The sequence below is a fragment of the Mustela putorius genome, unplaced genomic scaffold (genome assembly GCF_011764305.1).
Source record: "Mustela putorius furo isolate JIRA1106 unplaced genomic scaffold, ASM1176430v1.1 tig00003853_pilon_pilon_pilon, whole genome shotgun sequence".
Lineage (NCBI taxonomy): Eukaryota > Metazoa > Chordata > Mammalia > Carnivora > Mustelidae > Mustela > Mustela putorius.
The window spans coordinates 28,501,639-28,522,325 of NW_025422005.1; the positions used below are offsets into that span (position 1 = coordinate 28,501,639).

Consider the following 20,687-nt stretch of genomic DNA (forward strand, 5'->3'; position numbering starts at 1 on the left):
ATACAAGTCACTTATGTAATATTTTTCCCAAAAATCCTTAAAGGATCTCTCATGAGGCCACAAACAGAAAAATCTGGAATTGAGGCATTCTGTAAGACAATGTCATGAACAACTTTGCCACGAAAAAGGGTAGGAGACTCCTAAATGAAGAGATGAAAGAGTGGTAACAGCCAAATACAATGCATGAACACCGGATGATCAAAACAAGGCAGCAAAGAATGTTGGGGACAATTTGGGGAAATTGAATAGACTACAGTAAGTGATACTATTAGTGTAACGCTAATTTTCTATGTGTGATAATTAGTGTAACGCTAATTTTCTATGTGTGGTTAGGTAAGAAATACATTCTTAGGAGGTAACTGCTGACATAATTATGAGCAAAGTGTTGTGCTCTCTGCTTAAATGATTGGCAAAAAAAAGTGGGGGGGAAGGAAAGTATAACTATAAAGGGGTAGCAGGAAATCTTTGTGGTGATCAAACACTTCTGTATCTTTTTTTTTTTTAAGATTTTATTTATTTATTTGATAGAGAGAGACACAGCGAGAGGTAACACAAGCAGGGGGAGTGGGAGAGGGAGAAGCAGGCTTCCCACTGAGCACGGAGCCCAATGTGGGGCTTGATCCCAGGTCCCTGGGACCATGAACTGAGCCGAAGGCAGACGATTAACAACTGAGCCACCCATGCACCCCAGCACTTTTGTATCTTGACTACAGTGGTGCTTACAGGAATCTACACAGTGGCAGAACTACACATACACATTGTACCAATGTCAGTTTCCTGAGTGTGATATTCTACTACAGTTACCTAAGACCCAACCACTGGGGAAGACTGGGTGATGGGTACATGGGACTCTAATATTGCTGCAACTTCCTATGTACCTGTAATTATATTAAAATTTAAAAAAAAATTTTTTTAGAAAGGAGGGGCAGGAGCAGAAAAGAGAGAGAATCTTAAGCAGGCTCCACACCTGGCATAGAGCCCACCTTGGAGCTCGATCCCACAACCCTGAGATCATGAACAGAAATCAAGAGATGGACGCTTAACGGACAGAGCCCCCCAGGTGCCTCTAAAAATTTTAAGTAGAGCTACAGGGGTGTGTCTATTTATATACATTACAGAGAAAGCAAATGTGGCAACATGGTAACAACTGATGAATGCAGGTGAAGGGTATCAAGTGTGCACAATACTATTTCAACTTGAAGTGTCTCAAATTTGAAAATTTTTGAAAAGCTTGGGCAGTTTTCAAGAATAGTTTTTAGTTACTAAATAAAATTGTGGTATGGTTGGCACACAGGTGTGGCAAATCTTATAAAGGTCAAACTTGTGACTGGGTAAAAAAAAATGGAAAACACTCACACAGTGATACGTCAGGTACTGTCATTTGCTGCACTTTGTTTATGCTTCACACAACCCTGTTCCAGGGGCTCGACTTTCCCCATTTCCCAAATGTTAGGATTTGTCCACAGTCACTCTGTGAGGCAGAGGCTGAGCCAGAGTCCAAGCTGAACCCCACAAGACTTTCTACACCACCACTCTACTACTGCCCCCTGCCAGGTTGCTAGTCCAAAAAACAATCAGTAGGGCACAATGTCAACACCATAGGCTTCTGACACTCACTTCTGGTTGGTCAGATACCGATCCCAGCCACGAATAATATTGCCATACATCTGAGTGTCTTCCAGGTAGCTTCCTTCAAAGGCATAGATCTGTCTCTCCAAGTTGGCCAGTGTTTCCTAGGAGATGAAAAACAAGGAAATGGATAATGCCTTTTAAATGCAAAAGTTAACTCTGACCATGCCAAACTCTGAATATCAGCCTTAGACATTGGAGCTCCACTACACTAAGCCACCCCAGTCGGAAAAATAAGACATGGGGAGAGGAAGACTATTTTAGGCTAAGACAGTCTAGAGCTTAGACCTGTCTTGCTGGAGTCCTTTGAGAACAGAAGGGAAGGTACAGGCCCTGTCTCTGAAAAAATTTGCAAAATTCTGCATATACTTCGGAGGGCTCGTGGAAAAGCCTGTCAAGAACCCCCGCTCAGGCAGAACGTGAGCAGTCTCCACTCCCACGCACCAAGGTACTGCTACTGGGAAGAGGAAAGGGTGAGCAGCCTTCCAGCGCCAACTTGCTCCCCTCCCCGCAGGCATTGAGAACGCCTGCAATGGGCTGTCAGTTGCCATGGAAACCTGGAAGGGCAGCTTCAGGTGACATGGCCCTCCCCGGTGCCCAAGCCTAAACGCGGAGGGGAGGGGGTGACCACAAGGGTGCCTGGAACCCGGGGTGCATGTCACAGTTCTCAATTCCCTGGACTGAGTCCTTTCCCCTCGTCTGTCACCTTCTAGATGTTCCCCAAAACATCACAGCCATGCCAGTCGAAAACCCCATCCAACGCATCTCCCAGTCCTCAAAAGGACATGCGCCCCTCCATCCTCCAAAGGCCGGACTGGATGACTGGGTCCCCATCCCACACTCGCCCCCTACCCCACTCCCTCAGCCCACTGGCAAGCCCGAACAGGTGGCTTACGGCCCCCCAGACACTCCCGAACCCACCCCTCAAAGACCACAGACCTGCCCGCCCTCACCCACCCCGCAAAAGCCAAGGGCACAACCGCCCCCATTCCCAAAGCTCAGAGACACTCGCCTTCCTCGAGCTTCCATACAGAAGCCCCCACCCCAGGCGCCATCCCTCCTCCACGCCCCCGCCGGCCCCGGCCCCCTTCCCCTCCCCCGCTCCGTGCCCCGCCCCCCCAGCCCGGGCCCCGGCCCTGGCGCTCCCGCTCCCGAGCTGCGCTGCCTGCAAGCCGTGCGGTCGGCGGGCCGCGGAACGCGCAGCCGACCTCAGGCCGCCGGGCTCCCGGCAGCCGCGTTGCGCCGGGGGAATAACGGCCTGGCGCGATCGGGCCGAGGCCTGGAGGCAGGGGACGGCGCGGAGCCCGCACCGAGCGCCCCCGCGCCCGGCCCCTCACCGCCAGCTCCTGCTTCCGCTTCACGAGCTCCGCTAGCTCCCGCCGGGTGTCCGGGATCTGCGGCGGCGCCGCCTTGTTGTGCATCGCCATGTTGGGCTGAGGCGGGCGGCGGCGGCGGCGGCGCCAGGCTGGGGGCGGTCCCTGTGCGCCGCCGCCCGCCAGGGGGCGCCTGCGCAGCACTGCGCCTGCGCGCGCGGTTTCCGGAGCCGCGCGCCGCGCCGCGCAGCGCAGCGCTGGGGGCCCTCGGGCTCGCGCGCGCCCCTCCTGGACGGGCCGGTGATGCGCTCTGCTCTGCGTCCTAGCTGCTCGTGGCTCCTCGGCGGCCGGCTGTGCGCCACAGACACCCCAAATTCACCTTATCCAAAACCAGGCTCCTCCCAGGTCACCTCGGTGAATTACTTGAACTGTCCGCCGAATTGCCCAAGTCAGAAACGTGAATATCATCGTCGATCTCCTCTCCCCCATAAAGCCAGGTCCTGAGGACTCGCCTCCGGAAGAGCCCGCAGTCCACTGGCTTTTGTCTGCCACACCCCCCTCGTCCAGGCCCTCCCTATTTTGGGCTCCATTATTCCCACAGCCCCCGCTTTCCACCCTTAGCTCTATTTGACCCTTAGTCACAGTGGAGCCAGGATGATTGGTGTTTGGAAAGCAAATGTGGGGTCACTCCTCTGGTTAAAACCTTTAGATGGCTTCCCATTGCCCTTGAGAGAGAAGAGTTTGTGCAGTGGTTAAGGTCACAAACCGAAGCCGGAACTACCTTGTTCAAAATCTTACCTCTACCATTGCCACGCTATGAATTTCATTTATCTCAACTTCCTCATCGGTAAAATGGAGGGAATAACAGTACTTTTTACCCCTACAATTGTCCTGAGGAGTAAATCACTTCGCCTACGGGCTTGGCAAGTAATAAAGATCGTGCACACATTCGTTTTTATCATTAAGTCCGGCATCGTTAACTTGGTTTTCATTTGGCTCTTGGTTACTTCTCTTTCTGTAATTTCATGATCATGAGCAGGACTTTTTCTTCATTATTTCATTTTTTTTTTCCCCACCTTGTTTGAAGTCTTTGGGTTTTTACAATCTGTAGATTGGTATCTTCCACTAGCTGAGAAATTTTCAGCTCTTTTTCTTCAGATACTCCTCTGCCTCATTTTCCTCTCCTTCTGGAACTCAAGTTGAACATAATCTCTATTTTTTTTTACCAACTGTTTCCCATCTTTTTGTCTCTCTGCTGCATTCTGGATAATTTCTTTTGTGTATTGTCCTTGTAACCTGAAATCTTGCTGAACTTCATTAATTCTAGAAGGGTTTTATTGCAGATTCCTTAGGATTTTTTACATAGACAATCATTTCATCTGCAAATAAGGGTTGTTGGTTTGGGGTACCCCCCCCCACTTCCAATCTATATGCTTTTTATTTTTTTCTTGCCTTACTGTGCTGGCTAGGACTTCCAGTTCTACATTGAATAAGGATGGTCACAGTACACATTCTTGACTCCTTCCCTATCTTAGAAGGAAAGTATTTAGTCTTTCACCATTAAGTACATTAGCTGTGGGTTTTTGTAGATGCTCTTTATTGAGGAAGTTCCCCCTCTACTTTTGGTTTACTGATAGGTTTTATCATGAATGTGTATTGAATTTTGTCAAATGTGTTTTTCTACACCAATTGACATGATCATTTTTTCTCTAGCCTCTTGGGATAGTGGGTTATATAGATTTCTTCCTGTATGTTAAACCAGTCTTGGATATCTGGAATAAACCTCACTTGGTCATATTGCCTAATTCTTTTTATATATGCTGGATTCAATTTGCTAATTCCAGAATTTTTGTGACTAAATTTCTGGGATATTGGTCTGTAGGGCTTTTGTTGTTTCTTCTTCCTTTTTTTTTTTTTTTTTTTTTTTTTTTTTTTTTTTTTTTTTTTTTTTGGTACTATCCTATTTGGCTTTGATATCAAAGTAATACTGCCCTTATAAAATGAGTTAAGAAGGTACTGCCTGATATTCTAATTTCTGGCAGAGATGGTATAGAATAGTGCTAATTCTTCTTAAAATTTGGTAGGCTTTTTCAGTGGAACCATCACGTCTGGACCTAAACATTTCTTTTTGGAAGGCTTTTATTTTTAATTATTTTAGAGAGAAAAAGAGAGCACTAGGGGCAGAGGGAGAGGGAGAGACAACTTGAAACAGACTCCAGGCTGAGCACGGAGCCTGACATGGGGCTCCATCTCACGACCCTGAGATCACGACCTGAGCCAAAACCAAGAGTCCAATATTTAACCAACTGTGCCACCCAGGCACCCCTGGAAGCTTTCTCCATTACAAATTCAGTTTCTTAAATAATTATAGGACTTTTCAGATTATCTATTTCATATCAAGTGAATTTTGGCAGCTTATGATTTTTGAGAAATTGGACCATTTGTTAAATTTATGTGCATGGATAACTTCTATCTTCCAGTTCACTAATTCTCCCTGAAGCTTATGTTCTTTTGCTTGTTGCCATTTCTTGTTCCCTCTATTTTCAAGTTTATCATTTCTTTGAGAATAGTAACCATGGAACATTTTATAGTATCTTGTAATTCAAGTATTTAGTCTTTGAAAATCAGTTTGCTATTCCTGTTGGTTCTCACCTATAGTAACTTTTCTGGTGTGCTTTAAAAAAATAACTATCTTGGGGCACCTGGGTGGCTCAGTGCGTTAAGCCTCTGCCTTCCGCTCAGGTCATGATCTCAGGGTCCTGGGATCAAGCCCCACATCGGGCTCTCTGCTCAGCAGAGAGCCTGCTTCCCCGACCCCCACCTCTCTCTGCCTGCCTCTCTGCCTACTTGTGATCTCTCTCTCTCTCTCTCTCTGTGTCAAATAAATAAATAAAATCTTAAAAAAAAATAAATAACTATCTTTGCAGGGGGGAAAAATGTAGAAGCAACAAGGGAGATTAAAAAAAAAAAAAGTCCCTGCCTCCAAAAAGGGATTTCATTCACTTCTGTCATACTTCTGGAGTACAGGATCATCTTAAGCCAGGTTCAAGGCTTGAATTTTTCTGAGCTCCCAGGCTACAAATCCCTGGGAGGATCTGATTTCTGATCACCTCTGGAAACGACAGCCCTTTGGCACACTAGCTTTTTATGGGAAATGTTTAATAGTCTATTCATTGTATGTGGGCTCTGGGTTTTGATTCTGTCCCATTCAACATTGGGTGAAGTCTAATTGGCTAGAATCAAATGTGGTTTGCCATTAGATCAAATGTGGTTTCCAGGCATCTGTGCTCCATTTCTCCCTGAATTCTTGTTTATCTTCGCTTTTGGCCTAAAGACATTTTTAATAATTTGTCAGTTCTTGAATGCTTCCAGAAATCTTTTTGCTTGTATTTTATCCAGAAATGTTGGCTTCTTGCAGCAGGAGGATTCACACAGAGACAAAATAACTTAGTCCATCATTAAGAGAAATCGGAAGTCTCACTCACTGTTTCCCCCATTGAACTTCCAGCACTTCCAAAACCTCATTAGTTCATCACCTCGGGCATTTCTAAGTGCTAGCCTCTCTGCCTAGAAATACTGCTTTCTTTCCTAGACCTCACTGACCTCTTCTGGCTAGCTGTTCATTCTTCTCTGACTCCCGAGGCTTTGTTAAATCCTATCTCTCCATGCTTCCGCAATCCCCAATGCTTCTCCTTCCCAGCATTGTCTATAGCTGCTAGTTACATGGCTCTGCAAGGGCCAGACCCTGTACATCTCTCAACTACTTAGGAGGCAATATATTGCAGTGGGTAAGAGTGTGGCACCTGGAACCAGAGTAGGTTTGAATCCCGATGTGACCTTCTTTGTGCCTCGGTTTTTGAATCTGCAAAATAGAATAACACAAGGCTGTGTTAATGCTCATGAAAAATGGTTAGAATTGTGCCCATACATAGAAAGTTCTCCTAAATACTGGCCAACTTTATTATCAACGTCTTACCTCATAGCACTTGTCAGGCACCTGATTATTGAAATGTTTATATACTTTTATGAATCAACATGATGAATTCCAAGCAGCTCTGACTTGGTGAGGTGATTTGCTTAAGCCACTGTCTACCCCTTAATGGCCCATCCACTGTAATTTCTTTGAACCCACTATGAATCAAGAAGCCTAATCCACCAGCTGTCTTTCCCTCAAATCTGTCCACTAAGGACTGCTGGGAGGGAATAGTCTAGAGCAAAGACCACTGAACCAGGACTGAGGTGATTTTTCATCCTAGCTCTACACCTGCCTTGTTGTGGGACCTCAGGAAAATAGCTTCATTTTACAGAACTCCTTCCGCATATCCTACTCCACTCCTGTGGTCCCCTGGACTGCTCGGTCTGTAACAATGCCCTCTTCTACCAATGGCTCAAAACCAACCTGTTCTCTAAGACACACCACAAATGCCAACTCTTGCACAGGGTACACTTCTAGATGACTGCTCCGTTTCTAACTCACAGTTGTAATTCAACTGTTAGCACAGTAAACTTATACAATCATTTGTTGGAATAACTCACTTGAACTTTAGAGTAAATGTGAACCAATCAACTGTCTTTTTCAATTGTTTCCCACTTGATAAATGGAAACTTTACCCAAAGACCAGATGAAGCTTTAAATTCCAAAGCTTTAATTTAAGTCAAGCAGGCTTCTTGCTTGCATAAACATACATACCCAGGAATGCTGTGGGTTCGGAACATCATCACACAAGCAGGCACTGCTTGTTGATGTGTGCGAGTCACACTTGGGCTTTCGTTAACAAGTTTTCACCTCATTCCTCACATTCACGACTAATTTCCACAAAGGGAAAAACATAACCTGCTGTGCACTGTATCAAATAATAATCAACCCAAAGTATGTTCTAAGCCTTTTGAAACCAAGCTATATTGTATACTGGCACAGTCCATACACTAATACAAAAATGATAAAAACAAAACAAATCTCATTATCTGAATTAATTACTGTTTTTATTATCACCAGATACAATAAAAGTATTTGAAAGCTACATCACTAGTTGTTCTTAATGAGGTCTCCTTTGTCCATGTCCGAATGAGAGAACTAGGTGACTAGGAAGAGGTCTGATGGGAAAAACCTGAAGATTCTATCCTATACTTCAGCAGTACTGCAGGTCACCACAGAGGTTTTGGGAGAGGAGCTCAGAAACAAAGGTCTGCTTTATAGATAGCTTGGTTTTGACAGCAATGTTTTGCAGCCAGTGGGGAGAATGGGTAGAGAAAAAGGAAGTTGCAAATGCCTAGGAGGAACATGAGTTACCAAGTAAAGAATTCAAGAAGAAAGCTGTAGGATTATATCAACTTCAAATGAGAAGTCCACTAGTGATACCTGGCTTTGGAGATGGGTAGTGTCTTTTCTTTGAGCCTTTTTTTTTTTTAAAGATTTTATTTATTTATGGGGTGCCTGGGTGGCTCAGTCAGTTGGGCATCTGCCTTTGGCTCAGGTCATGATCCCAGGGTCCAGGGTTCGAGCCCCACATTTGGCTTCCTGCTCTGGGGGATGGGGAGAACTCTCCCTCTGCCCCTTCCCACTTGTGTTCTCTCAAATAAGTAAAACCTTAAAAAAAGAAAAAAGATTTTATTTATTTATGAGAGAGAACACAAGCACGTGCACAAGCAGGGAGGGAGGTGAAGGAAGAAGGCCAAGTGGACTCTGTGCTGAGTGAGGACCCTGACCTAGGGCTTGATCCCAGGACCCTGAAATCATGACCTGAACCAAAGTCAGACAACACTTAACTGACTGAGCTGTCCAGGTGTCCTGACCCTCTTTAGTTTAAAAAAAAAAAAAAAAAGCATGTCAGCATATTGGAGGAGGGTGAGGGGGGGCACCTTCCCAGATGTTTGGCATGAATCTTTTAATGCAAGAAGCTATTCCTCCACTAAAGCAAGTTTACTTCACAATTGGGACCTTTTACTGAAGAATGGAGGCAAGTGGTCACACCTAGTGTGCTGCCCAACAGGATGGTGTTTGCAGCAAAGCTGGAGGCTACCTGAAAGCAGTAGTAGGAGCACAAACTGAACATGAGGCCCTGGAGGCCAAATTAGCACCTGATTCCAACAAAAGAAATCCATCAGCTGGGATCCGTCAAAGCAAAACCTTTCAGACAGACACAGATGCTATAGAGGCTCTATGGCAGATAGGAAAATACCAGTCACAGTGGCCACTGTGGAGCACATGGGGGGCGGGGATGCTAACTGCTCTCTTGACATTAGAGCTTCCCTATGTCTAACTGACCTCATTAAGTATTCACTCTTTAAGGGGACCTTTTCCTTTCTTTGGCATAAACGCTAGTCAGCTGCCGCTCCCCACACTAGTCAGCACTTAGCCCTGAGTCCACATGGGTAGGTGAGACCTACCCTTGGTAGGTGGGAGAAAGACCATCTCACAGCATCACAAGTTTCCAAGAGGAGCTAACAGAGGACTGCAGCACTGAGCAGCATTACCCCCTCCCCACCCGCCACCCCGCAAGCAACACAGCAGGGACAGGGATTCACTGGTACAAGCCCTGCTATGTAGAACCTGCCCCAACAGACTAGGAAAACCCCTTTGCTGCCAACTCAGAAAACACTGCTGCTGCCACAGGACCAGGAATCACTTGCTGACATGTGAGGGTCTGGCTTCCAGAGCTGCTGCTGGCCCCAACTTCACTATTTCCTGGTCTTACCACAGCACACCCTCTGCAACTACTAGGAATTTACTAGGTAAACTAGTAAACTACTTTTTACCTCCAAAGTCCTGACGCAAAGATGACTGTGGCTACACACAGACTTATAAACACAAGGTCCTTCTGCCAAGAAAGAAAAACCCTTTGAAATGGGGCTATATTTACAAATTTTATTATTTTTTTATCCCAAAAATACATATAAATGAAAACCTGCTATTCAAATGCAGGGAGGCCTTCGCCTATAATGTAGTATCACATTTACATCACAAAACATTCTCATATGAAAATCAGTATGCAGCTCTTTCACTCACACTTTTATGTATACACACACACACAAACCCCCACACACACACCACACACACACAGTGTATGTAAGTAGTTACGACTCTGCTACTTACACATATTCCTCTGTGGAAAATTAGGAAACAGGGCAACTCCCTTGCTTCCCGGCCTTGGGAAAGTAAATACAACCTCTCTGAACATTTTCTAAAAAGATGAAACGTGTCAACTATACAACCTCCTTTACACATATACATACGTTGTTAGAATAAAGCAAGGACCGTGCTACATGAACGACACTGTTTTGCAAATAAGGAAAGAGAGAACATTTGAATAAAAATGCAAAAGTGAACAGATACGATGATCAAAATGGTTATGTACATGCTTTATGGAGAAATCGGAATTCTCTCACAGGAAACCAATCCATGACCCATTTCAACCTCTCGACGTTAGATCAGCACCCACTGGCAGATGCCAGGATCCTCCTGCCCAGTCGCAGCTTCAGCTCGTCCCATAAAGCATCTGTTTAAGTCCAACAGTTGTTAATGAGGTCATGTGGTAAGTTCCCACCCCCCAAAAATGAAGTGCAAAATCAACTTCTGTGACTCAAGAGCTCAACCAGGTCAAAGCTTTGGTATATAATGGAGGCTGTTTTGGTGACAACCAAAGCTTAGTAAGATTCTCTGTATCGGGGTTTGCCCCAAAAACAAAAAAACAAAAACAAACCCAGTCCACAAAGCTTAACACCTATATAAATAAAGTAACTGTACAACGAGAACAAGCCACGATTCCCCTTGAGTCAAGGGTCTGTAGTTTCCTAGGAAGCAGTTCTGAAAGCACCAAGGACAGCCACGATGCTTCTACTGCAACACGATGTGTTGGTGAGACTGTTCTGAAAACAAATGCCCACAGGCAAGGGGCTGATGTGCCACAGAAAAAAGTTCAACCAAACAGAAGTCAGTTTTCTTATGCTATAACATAAGGTGGTCAGCAACAGAGCGAAGACTTAAGGCAATAAGAGGCATTAACAGAGAGCACCGTGGTGCTCTCTGACTCAATCCCAAAACCTTTAAAGAAAGAAAAGGTCTCTCGAGAGTTTGGGCTGCTTCTGAGATTGCTAGCTGTCAGATACTTCCTCCTCCTCTTCATCATCCTCATCTTCTTTCCTGTCTACTTCAGAGGTGTCAGAGGACTCGTGAAGCAGGACATACTCTCTGCTGCTGAACCCAAATTTAAGTACATCCTTTTCCTTTAGTTCATAGTATCTCTGTGGCTCAATGCGCTTGTTGTTCAAGAACGTTCCATTGCCTGAGCCAAGGTCAATGATGTAGGGCTTCACCCTTCGGCCAACTGTCCCATCAGCACGGGTATATTCCACAAGCCTAGCAGAGATAAAAGAGAAACTAATGAGCAAAATCCCACCTGGGACCATCTGGCATTTTGCTAACACGGCCTTTGCGATGTAAATTATTTGGCTTGAACGCAATTCAAGTTCAAACTATAGGAAAGCAAGGGGAAGGTATGGCTTGGATCTGGAAATTGGGAGTGTTAAATATACTTAGAAGAAAAGGCAGGAACTGGTTGCTGAGGGAGTAGAGGAGAGAAATTCATGGTATATCAAAAGCTTAAAGTCAGAATCTAGGACCTCTTGCCATGATTAAGAAAATACACTTTTGTGATGTTTATATTCAAGATGATGCTTCTTTCACCTTTATTTGAACATATTTTAGCTCCTGTCCCAATGGGAATAAAGCAGTGGATTTTAACTTCAGAGTCAAGGGAGCTAACTTTGAACCAGATCATTTACTAGGCTCTGCTGAGCTTCAATCTTCTCACCCGTTGAATGGGGATATTAACAGCTGACCTATCCTCCTCGTAGGAGTGCTGTGATGATCAAACAGTAACAGATGTCTACACAAATGGTCAAATACAGCTTAGCGGACACACATGCCAGCCACTCTCAGGTACACTTCCATTTAACTCCCCAAATAGCCCTTTGAGGTAGGGAGAAACAGGTACAGAGAGTGGCTTGCCGCAGGCCAAACCCCTGGGAAGTGGCAGTGGCAGGATTCAAAATCTGGATCTCTGACACCAAATGTGATGCTTTTAGACACATGTAAGTGATAATACAAAGGGCAGTTAGATTCATAAACTTAATACAAAGATTAGATCAGCGGAACATGGGATTCTTCTGCACACACGTGTATACAAATGTTAGTAATCCTGAGACTCTCGGCTTCTGCCCACGCCTCTGGTTCTTCCTGCAAACGTGTACTCACCGATACTGAAAGACGGCGTGCTGCTTTGAGCAGGAGGGATGATCGATCGGGATGTCCGCTATGCGGCGGTGCCGGCCTAAGAGGTAGGCGCTCTGCCGATGGATGTACATGACAGGAAGCACCTCGTCATTTTTAAAGGGGTAGAGGCGCCATCGTTTCTTGGGGATACGTGCTTCTGGGGGCTCACTATACTTAATGACGACACCCCGGAAGGTGTTGGTGTCCTCGAGAAGTGCCCCGGAGAGTTCAAAGCTTGGCTTTTCTTTAGCGGGTGGCTCTTTGTCTTTATTGTTGCCCCCAGGTCGGGGAACCGACCCCTGAGACTCATTACCACTAGCGCTAACTTCGTTCTTCTGGCGATTCTCCCGTCTTCGGGCGTTGTAAAACTCCCGCTCTATGTCCTGAGCCTGTAGATTCTGAACATCTCGGTCCCGTCCCTGAGCCTGTCCACTCCCGGGCCTCTCATTAGAGCTTCTCCTCTGGTGAGAATGGCCCCGGTGTCTGTCGCGGTCACTGTTTCTAGCTCGCCTGTGTTCCTGGCCTGATGATTCCCGGTGCTGCCGTTCCTCCCGTCCTCTCCGGGTATGATCCTCACGTTCCTGAAATTCAAACAGATCCAGTAAATGAGAGGCAGTCCACACTCTGTCAACAGATGCATTCAAAAAGCCATTTGTGATTTGGTCTTTGGCATTCAAAGCAAAATGTCCCACAGAAATCAGGTTAGCAGTGGTGGTTGTATTCCCTTGCAAGGCTCCACACACTATTTCCATAGTCACCTGACTATAGCTCTAACACCGTGAGTCCAGGTTCAGAGCCCTAGAAACTAGAGGAGCTATAGGCACACTCACAGGGAAGCATACAGATAAAACAGAACGAATAGAATTAAGTAGTCATGTACAAGATAAACATAAAGATAAACAGCTAGTTTTCTCTTATGACAAAAATGAAAATGTAATTAATTTTAAAATATCTCATTTCAACAGTAACAAAAATTATTCAATACCAAGAAGATACTTCAGATGTATGTAAGACATATAAGAAGAAACTTGTAAAAATTTATTGATTATTTTTAAGATCTGAAAAAAATTAATAAACATCATGGTTTCTTGAAAAACAGTATTGAAAATCAGCTTTGCAAAAACTGCAACATATAACATCTATTAATATATCAATAATAAATCGGTAAGACAATTCAAGAGAAAAGAATGGGCAAAGGATATTAACAATTTTTCTAAGAAGTATCTAATGAACACACAAATATAGTAAACTTATCCTTACTAATAACCAAAACATCAAAGATCAAGAGAAAGCCCTGCACGCTATGAACAAGGCCACCCTACCTAGAAAGGATAAAGAGGATCTGAGCACTGAGATCTCACCACCTCCCCTACTCCCAGGGCTTCTCCCTGCTACACACACAGGGGTCAAGTGCAGGCTTGCTTACCCAGAGCAGGACTCAGTTTTTCTAGACTTCCTAACTTCCAAAGACAAGCATCAAGAGAGAGCCTCAGACTCACATCCTTCCTACCTTAAGGAACTCACAAGCTTATCACCACCACCTACCAGAACTAATGTCATTATGCCCTTTATCCCTGATTAAATGAGTCACTAAAAGAAGTCCCAGACTCCAAGTCATCATTCCCACCTCCCCCATATCCTAATCCCCATAAGGTTCTGTATATCCACTATTCCAATGACCAATTAATCCTCAGTCCTCACTTTAAAGAGGCGCAGACTGTGGCGCCTGGGTGGCTCAGTCGGTCAAAGCGCCCGACTCCTGATTTTGGCTCAGTCATGATCGTAGGGTCATAAGACTGAGCCCCATGTCAGGCTCCACGCTCAGTGGGAACTCTGCCGGAGATTCTCTCTCCTGCTGCCCGCCCTCCCAACCCCTGTCACACAGGGTAAATAAATAAAGATGGGTAGACCAGGCAAAATTAGTAAGAACTATGGAAAAGGATAGGACAAATTATATAGCCAGATGACACAAAATAACTAAGATTTCAATTATTGGTTAAGTAGGATAATATATATAATATGGTTCCTAAAAAAAAAAAAAAAAGATTTATTTATTTATTTATTATTTATTTATTTGAGAGAGCAAGAGAGAGAGATCACAAGTAGGCAGAGAGGAAGGCAGAGAGGGAGGGGAAAGCAGGCTCTCCGCTGAGCAGGAAGCCTGATGTGGGGCTCAATCCCAGGACCCTAAGATCACAACCTGAGCTGAAGGCAGAGGCTTAACCCACTGAGGCACCCAGGCTCCCCAATATGGTTCCTTTTTTAAAATTTTTTTAGAAGATTTTATTTATTTGAGAGGGAGAGAGAGAAAGCTGAAGCAGCAGGGAGGGGCAAAGGGAAAAGCAGGCTCCCTGCTGAGCAGAACCCCTAAAATGGGGCTGGATCCCATGGGATCCTGACCCAAGCCAAAGGCAGATGCTTAACTGACTGAGCCACCCAGGTGCCCCATGGTTCCTTTTTTTTTAATTGAAAATTTTGCATGGAACACACACAGAGATACATACTAAAACATAAAGGAAAAAAGGAGAATGTAAGTATAAGAGAGCCGTGAAATATAAATATCAAACTATTAACATGGTTGCCTCTGGGAACTTAGATGATTTTTTTCTTTTTTTGGGAGGGAGAAGGGAGCCTGCAACTTTGGGGATAATGGGAGAAGTAACCATAAACTATAGATCCCATACTCTCACTTTTTACTTTATACACTTTTATATATCTCTGTGTTATTACAATGAGCACACAATCAAATTTATTTTTTAAATGGTGGGTCAGGTGTGGAGAAGAGAATTCCTGCAAGCACAAATCAGGCTTAAGTCAGAGGCTCTGTGTATTCCTCCTTAGGATTAACCCATGTGAAAGTCACTCAGTGTCAACTGTCTGTCAAGACCTTTTGCTTGAGAGCTATTTCCAAGTTTCCAACTGGAAATCAACTTTTCTAATTAACACACAGAAATTAGCTTTTAAAGAGATAATTTAATGTCAGAAAAGAAGTTAACATACATAAACAAATGAAGACACATCAAAACAATAATAAACACAGAAAAGTTCCATTTTAGGCACGCCTGGGTGGCTCAGTCGGTTAGGCTTCTGGAGTCAGGCTCTTTGCTCAGCAGAGCCTACTTCTCCCTCTGCCTACTGCTCCCCCTGCTTATGCTTGCTATTTCTTTCTCTCTCTCTCTCTCTCTCTGACAAATAAATAAATAAATAAATAAAATCTTAAAAAAAAAAAAAAAGCTTCATTCTAAAAGTCCCAGAACTTACTGTAAAAGGTTCATTTAGAAACTGCAGGTAGGGAGCTGCCAGTTGTACAGTGGAAAAAAAACAAAAACCAAAAAACGAAAGACCTCACCCTGGTGGTATGGCTCTGGGAGCTGCATTCTGAGAGAGCTAAAGCAGGGCCTGATCAATTCACACTGCACACCACCAAGGCTGTCTGGCTTTCTATCTTTAAGATACTAGGAAGCTGGTCCACAGTCTCTCAAAAAGTAACAGGAAAATCCATTTTTTAAATGTCTATTTGCACACTGTAACAAAGTCTCTTTAAAAACACGGAATGCTTGTCTCTCAAGTTTGAGGGACAAGCAAGGGTGTCCCCTCTCACTACTCTCATTCGACACAGTGCTAGAAGTCCTATTTAGTACAATTAGACAAGACAAGGAAATACAATGCATAGAGATTATAATGGAAGAATTGAAACTGTCCTTATGTAAAAATATGATTGTCTATGTAAAAAAAAAAAAAAAAAAATCCCAAGAAATCTACAAAAAACTTCCTGGACTAAATCAGCTGAGTTCAATGAGGTCACAGGATATAAGTAAGAAAAAGACAGAAAAATAAAAAATCAATTCTATTTCTATAGATTAGCATTGAACATATGGATCAAAACTTAAAAATATCACTTATAATCACTCCCCCAAAGAAAAAACTTCATGTAAATCTAATAAAATATACATAGAACATAAGTGCTAAAAACTATAAACGCTGAAGAAAAAAACAAAGATCTAAATAAATGACTTAAACAGTGCTCATGGACTGGAAGATTTGATATGATAAAAAGCCAATTCTTGGGCGCCTGGGTGGCTCAGTGGGTTAGGCCGCTGCCTTCGGCTCAGGTCATGATCTCAGGGTACTGGGATCGAGTCCTGCATCGGGCTCTCTGCTCAGCAGGGAGCCTGCTTCCTCCTCTCTCTCTCTCTCTCTGCCTGCCTCTCTGCCTACTTGTAATCTCTGTCTGTCAAATAAAATAAATAAAATCTTAAAAAAAAAAAAAAAAGCCAATTCTTTGGGCACCTGTGTGGCTCAGTCAGTTAAGTGTCTACCTTTGGTTCAGGTCATGATCCCACAATGAAAGAAGTACCTGGCTGGCTCAGGTGGTAGAACATGGGACTCTAGAATTCACGCCCCACGATGGGCGTGGAGCCTACATAAAATGAAAAATAAATAAAACATAAATAAAATTACAATGAAGTATCATTACACATCTACTAGAATGGCTGAAACAAAAAATAATGTCAACACCAAATGTTGGTGAGGATGCAGAGAAATGGCTGGCTTCACGCACAATACAGGTGGGAATCGTAGGATGGTAAAGTCACTGTTAAGGACTGAATAGTGTCACCCCAAAATTCATATGTCGCGGTCCCAACTACCATCCTCAGAATGTAACCATTTTTGTGTTATCTTTTCTTTCTTTTTTTTTTTTTTTTTTTTTTGCTTTTGTTTTTGCTTCTTATTGAGGTAAGGTCTTGAAAGACGTGATTAAGTTAAGATGACAGCAAAGCCTTACCAGTAGGACTGGTGTCCTTGTATGAAGAGGGAGAGACACCAAGGGTATGAGCCCACAGAAGAATGGCCATGTGAGGTCACAGACAGGAAGGTAGCATTTGCAAGCCAAGGAAAGAAGCCTCAAGAGAAACAAAACCTACTGACATCTTCACCTGGGACTTTAGCCTCCAGAGTTGTGAGAAAATTAATTTGTTGTTTAAGGTACCCACTTTGTTATGGAAGCCCTAGGAAACTACTACAGCCACTAGCATACAACCTAAGAACTGTACTCCTGGGCATTTACCCCAGAGAATGAAGATATGTTCACACAAAAACCTATACACAACTGTTATACAGCAACTCTACATATAATAGCCCAAAACTGGAAACAGTTCTTTTGTGGGCAAATGGTTAAATCCATGTCACTGAGTATCACTCAGCAATAAAAGAAATGAACTATTACTGACAGATATAACAACCTGAATGAATCTCCAAAGAATTATGCTGAGTGAAAAGAGCCAATCTCTAAAGGATACATGTATGATTCTATTGACATAATGTTCTTTTTAAAAAAAAAAATATTTTACTTATTTATATGACAGAGAGAGAGAGAGAGAGAGAGAGATCACAAGTAGACAGAGCAGGAGGCAAAGAGAGAGGGGAAAGCAGGCTCATGCCGAGCAAAGAGCCTGATGCAGGGCTTGATCCCAGGACCCTGAGATCATGAACTGAGCCGAAGGCAGAGGCTCAACGCACTGAGCCACCCAGGCGCCCCTGACATAATGTTCTTGAAGTGACAACGCTATAGATACAGAGAACAGATTAGAAGTTGCCAGGACTTGAGGAGTAAGGGTGAGAGAGAAGTGGGTGAGACTACACAAGGACAACATGATGGATCCTCATGATGATAGAAATGTTCTGTATCTTGACTACAACAGTGTCACCTGTGATATTGTACTGGAATCCTGTAAGACGTCCCCAGTGGGAAAAACAGTAAAGAGTATACCTCTGTATTTTTCTTTTTAACCACTGAACGTAAACCAACAATTACCTCAAAAAAAGTTTAAAAAACCAAACAAAGAAAACAAAAACCCATTTCTAGAAAAATCCATTACAGTACACGTAAACACACATGATTACGTGTTTGTCAGGGTGGGAGGAGGTTCTAGATTTGGACCTGGTATCAAAACATCTCAATCCACTTACCTGCTTCACTTTGACTGTTGAGTGGTGAGGGCTTCGGCTTCTCTTACTCCGAGGAGACTTGCTTCTTCTCCCTGAGGACTTGTTTTTCTTTTTGGCTGGGGACCTTTTCAGAGCATGGTACACACAGGGTTTTATCTCAATTTCCCTTTCCCCAAATAAATTCACTTCAAGTAACGGGCTTACCTACTAACACAAACAGCACATTTGGGAAGGGCTCTGCTTTTCACATTAAAGGAGGTGAGCACTTCACTCTCCAGCCCTGATGTCTACCTTGAGTTCCAGACCCACATACATGGCTATCTACTAAACCTTCTCACAGAGCATAACTCTTGCTTTCTCCAACCCCTCAAAACCCTTTCCTCCCTCAATCTCTGCCATCTCAGTAACCACCTTCCAGCCTGCTCCTTAAGACAAAAACCTAGAAGACGCCCTAACTCTTTTTTTCCCCTCACCCCCAACAGCTCCCCACTCCCTCCCCCAACAACCACATTAATCCATCTGTGAGTTCTGCAGCTCTATCTCCTCCCTCTCCCACCTCACTCCTACGACTCTCCTTGATTACCGGACAATTTCCCCCCATGTCTAGAGCAATCACATTAATTCTGCTTCAGGTTCTTTGAGAGCATTGTTTCCTCAGCCCGATCCTTAAGAGGCAAGATTAGTCTTATCATTCGGGTCTCAACTCAAATGGCACCTTTTCAGGGAGCCCTTCTCTCACTTCCCTTCGAACTCCATCACTTGCCTGTTTTAACCTCTTCTTTACCCTAATACTTGTTACTAACTGAAACTATTTTCTTTATCTGCTTACTATTTTGTCTCAAGGTGAAAGCGCATCAGTTTCCCCAGGGCAAAGACCACTGCTCACCCTTGAGGCCCCTGTACCTAGGACACTCTTTAGCCCGCAGTAAAAACTATGTTGAAGGAATCAATCAACGAATCCAGCAAGAGATAATTTTCCTTCCAAATCTCTACCAGGTAGATCGCCTAAGCTCTCAACGTGGAAAACTTTTGGGGCAGATAACTGGAAAGCCAAAGCAGGCACTCCATTTGCAGGCAGATGGGGAAAATTTTCTATTTCAATTGGATCAGTGCTATCTGCTGGGCCCGTACTCGGCCAAGAGCTGGGCACAGAGATGAAGGGGTGGGATCCTACCCATTAGGCATCAGGCGCTTAACCCAAGTGACAGGTACCAGAGTAAACATTCTTCAGCACAAACCCGACAGGCTCACTTCCATCGCTTTACGATTAAATCCAAGCTGCAGCGCGCGGCATTCAAGGTGTGTTTCTGACGCTAGCCCTGTCTCTTCTCAAGGAGCCAGACCCAAGTCCATCCCGGGCGCCTTCCCACTTACCGGCTACCTCCTCGGGCTCGGTTCCCGCGGTGACCAGGGCGGCCCGGGTCGCCGGCTGGCGGGGACGCGCTACCCCCGGAGGAATCTGGGCGGCGGTGGGCGGGAGGCGCGGCTTCCGGGCTGAGGCGCTCCTGCTTCACCTTCACCACCACCGCCGCCGCCACCACGTTCCCGTCGCGGTGCCTCCGCCGGCTCCCCCGCTCCCGCTCGCTCTTTACCTCCTTCATGCTGAGATACGAGCCGAGCGAAGGAAAAACAGGTCCGTTGCGCTCAGCTCCTTGAAGGAAATGACGGCCCTGACCCCTGAACTTCCGCTTCCGGGTGCGCGTTCTCCCAGAAACCCTGGCGGCGGAGATCTAAGCACGTGACAACGGCTCCGCAGCTGGCGGGACGGTAGGGACCCGCTCCGGTGGCGGGAATTTTAAGTGTCAAAAAGAAACTTCGGGAAACAGCTCCCCTCGAGGCTGTTTGTTGTCGCGTTATTAGTAACTACTAAACACGGAGACAATCTGAATGCCCTGCAGTAGGAAACTGTTTAGCCAAGGGGCGAATGGTCTGTCTCCATTCGTAATGCGGTTTACAAGCTCTGTGACCGAGGGAGGAATCCCTGATTTGTCAACGAAAGAAGCGGGATCAATAATGGAGCGCAAACGGTGATTACACTTAGGTTTGGAAATACGAGGTTAAGAGAGGAGGAAATGGAATCACAGTACTGCCCGTGGGCCAGTCATTAGTATTTCCCTCTATTCTCGAACTTTATGTTATGCTGTCATTTCAACATCTAGTTAAAAACAAACACTTTTTTAAAAAATTTTATTTATTTATTTGACAGAGAGAGATCACAAGCAGGCAGAGAGGCAGGCAGAGAGAGGGAAGGAAGCAGGCTCCCCGCTGAGCAGAGAGCCCGATGCAGGACTCGATCCCAGGACCCTGAGATCATGACCGGAGCCGAAGGCAGAGGCTTTAACCCACTGAGCCACCCAGGCGCCCCAAAAACAAACACTTTTTAAACATGTTTTATTTTCAAGTCATCTCTATAGCCAGCGGTGGAGCTCGAACTCACCGCCTCCAGATTAAAAGTCTCACGCTCCACTGACTGAGCCAGACTGGCACCCCCAAAACAAATACTTTTTTAAAACCTGGACCTCCAG

General features: G+C 44.7%; 2 protein-coding genes across 5 annotated transcripts in view; both read right to left on the reverse strand.

The window, feature by feature from the left end:
• The window catches only part of MEAF6 (MYST/Esa1 associated factor 6), a 28,317-nt gene extending 25,191 nt beyond the window's left edge, over window positions 1-3,126 (reverse strand). For 2 of the 4 annotated variants that reach the window (XR_006601712.1, XM_045064208.1), the window contains exons 1-2: window positions 2,967-3,126; window positions 1,618-1,733 (exon numbers count right to left, since the gene is read on the reverse strand). Coding sequence is in view for 2 of the 4 variants with exons in the window: in XM_045064208.1 (XP_044920143.1) it covers window positions 1,618-1,733; window positions 2,967-3,056 (206 nt within the window). In the remaining 2 variants the exon portion in view is untranslated. The remainder of the gene's footprint in view (window positions 1-1,617; window positions 1,734-2,966) is intronic. The other 2 variants (XR_006601713.1, XM_045064209.1) reach the window with 1 other exon arrangement.
• Window positions 3,127-9,793: 6,667 nt separating this feature from the next.
• SNIP1 (Smad nuclear interacting protein 1) lies at window positions 9,794-19,838 on the reverse strand. The gene is made up of 4 exons (XM_004740758.3): window positions 19,537-19,838; window positions 18,184-18,286; window positions 12,196-12,794; window positions 9,794-11,298 (listed from the first exon to the last, which is right to left on the reverse strand). The coding sequence occupies exons 1-4, from the start codon at window positions 19,761-19,763 to the stop codon at window positions 11,034-11,036; spliced, it is 1,194 nt and encodes a 397-aa protein (XP_004740815.1). The 5' UTR covers window positions 19,764-19,838; the 3' UTR covers window positions 9,794-11,033.
• Between the last annotated feature and the right edge of the window lie 849 nt (window positions 19,839-20,687).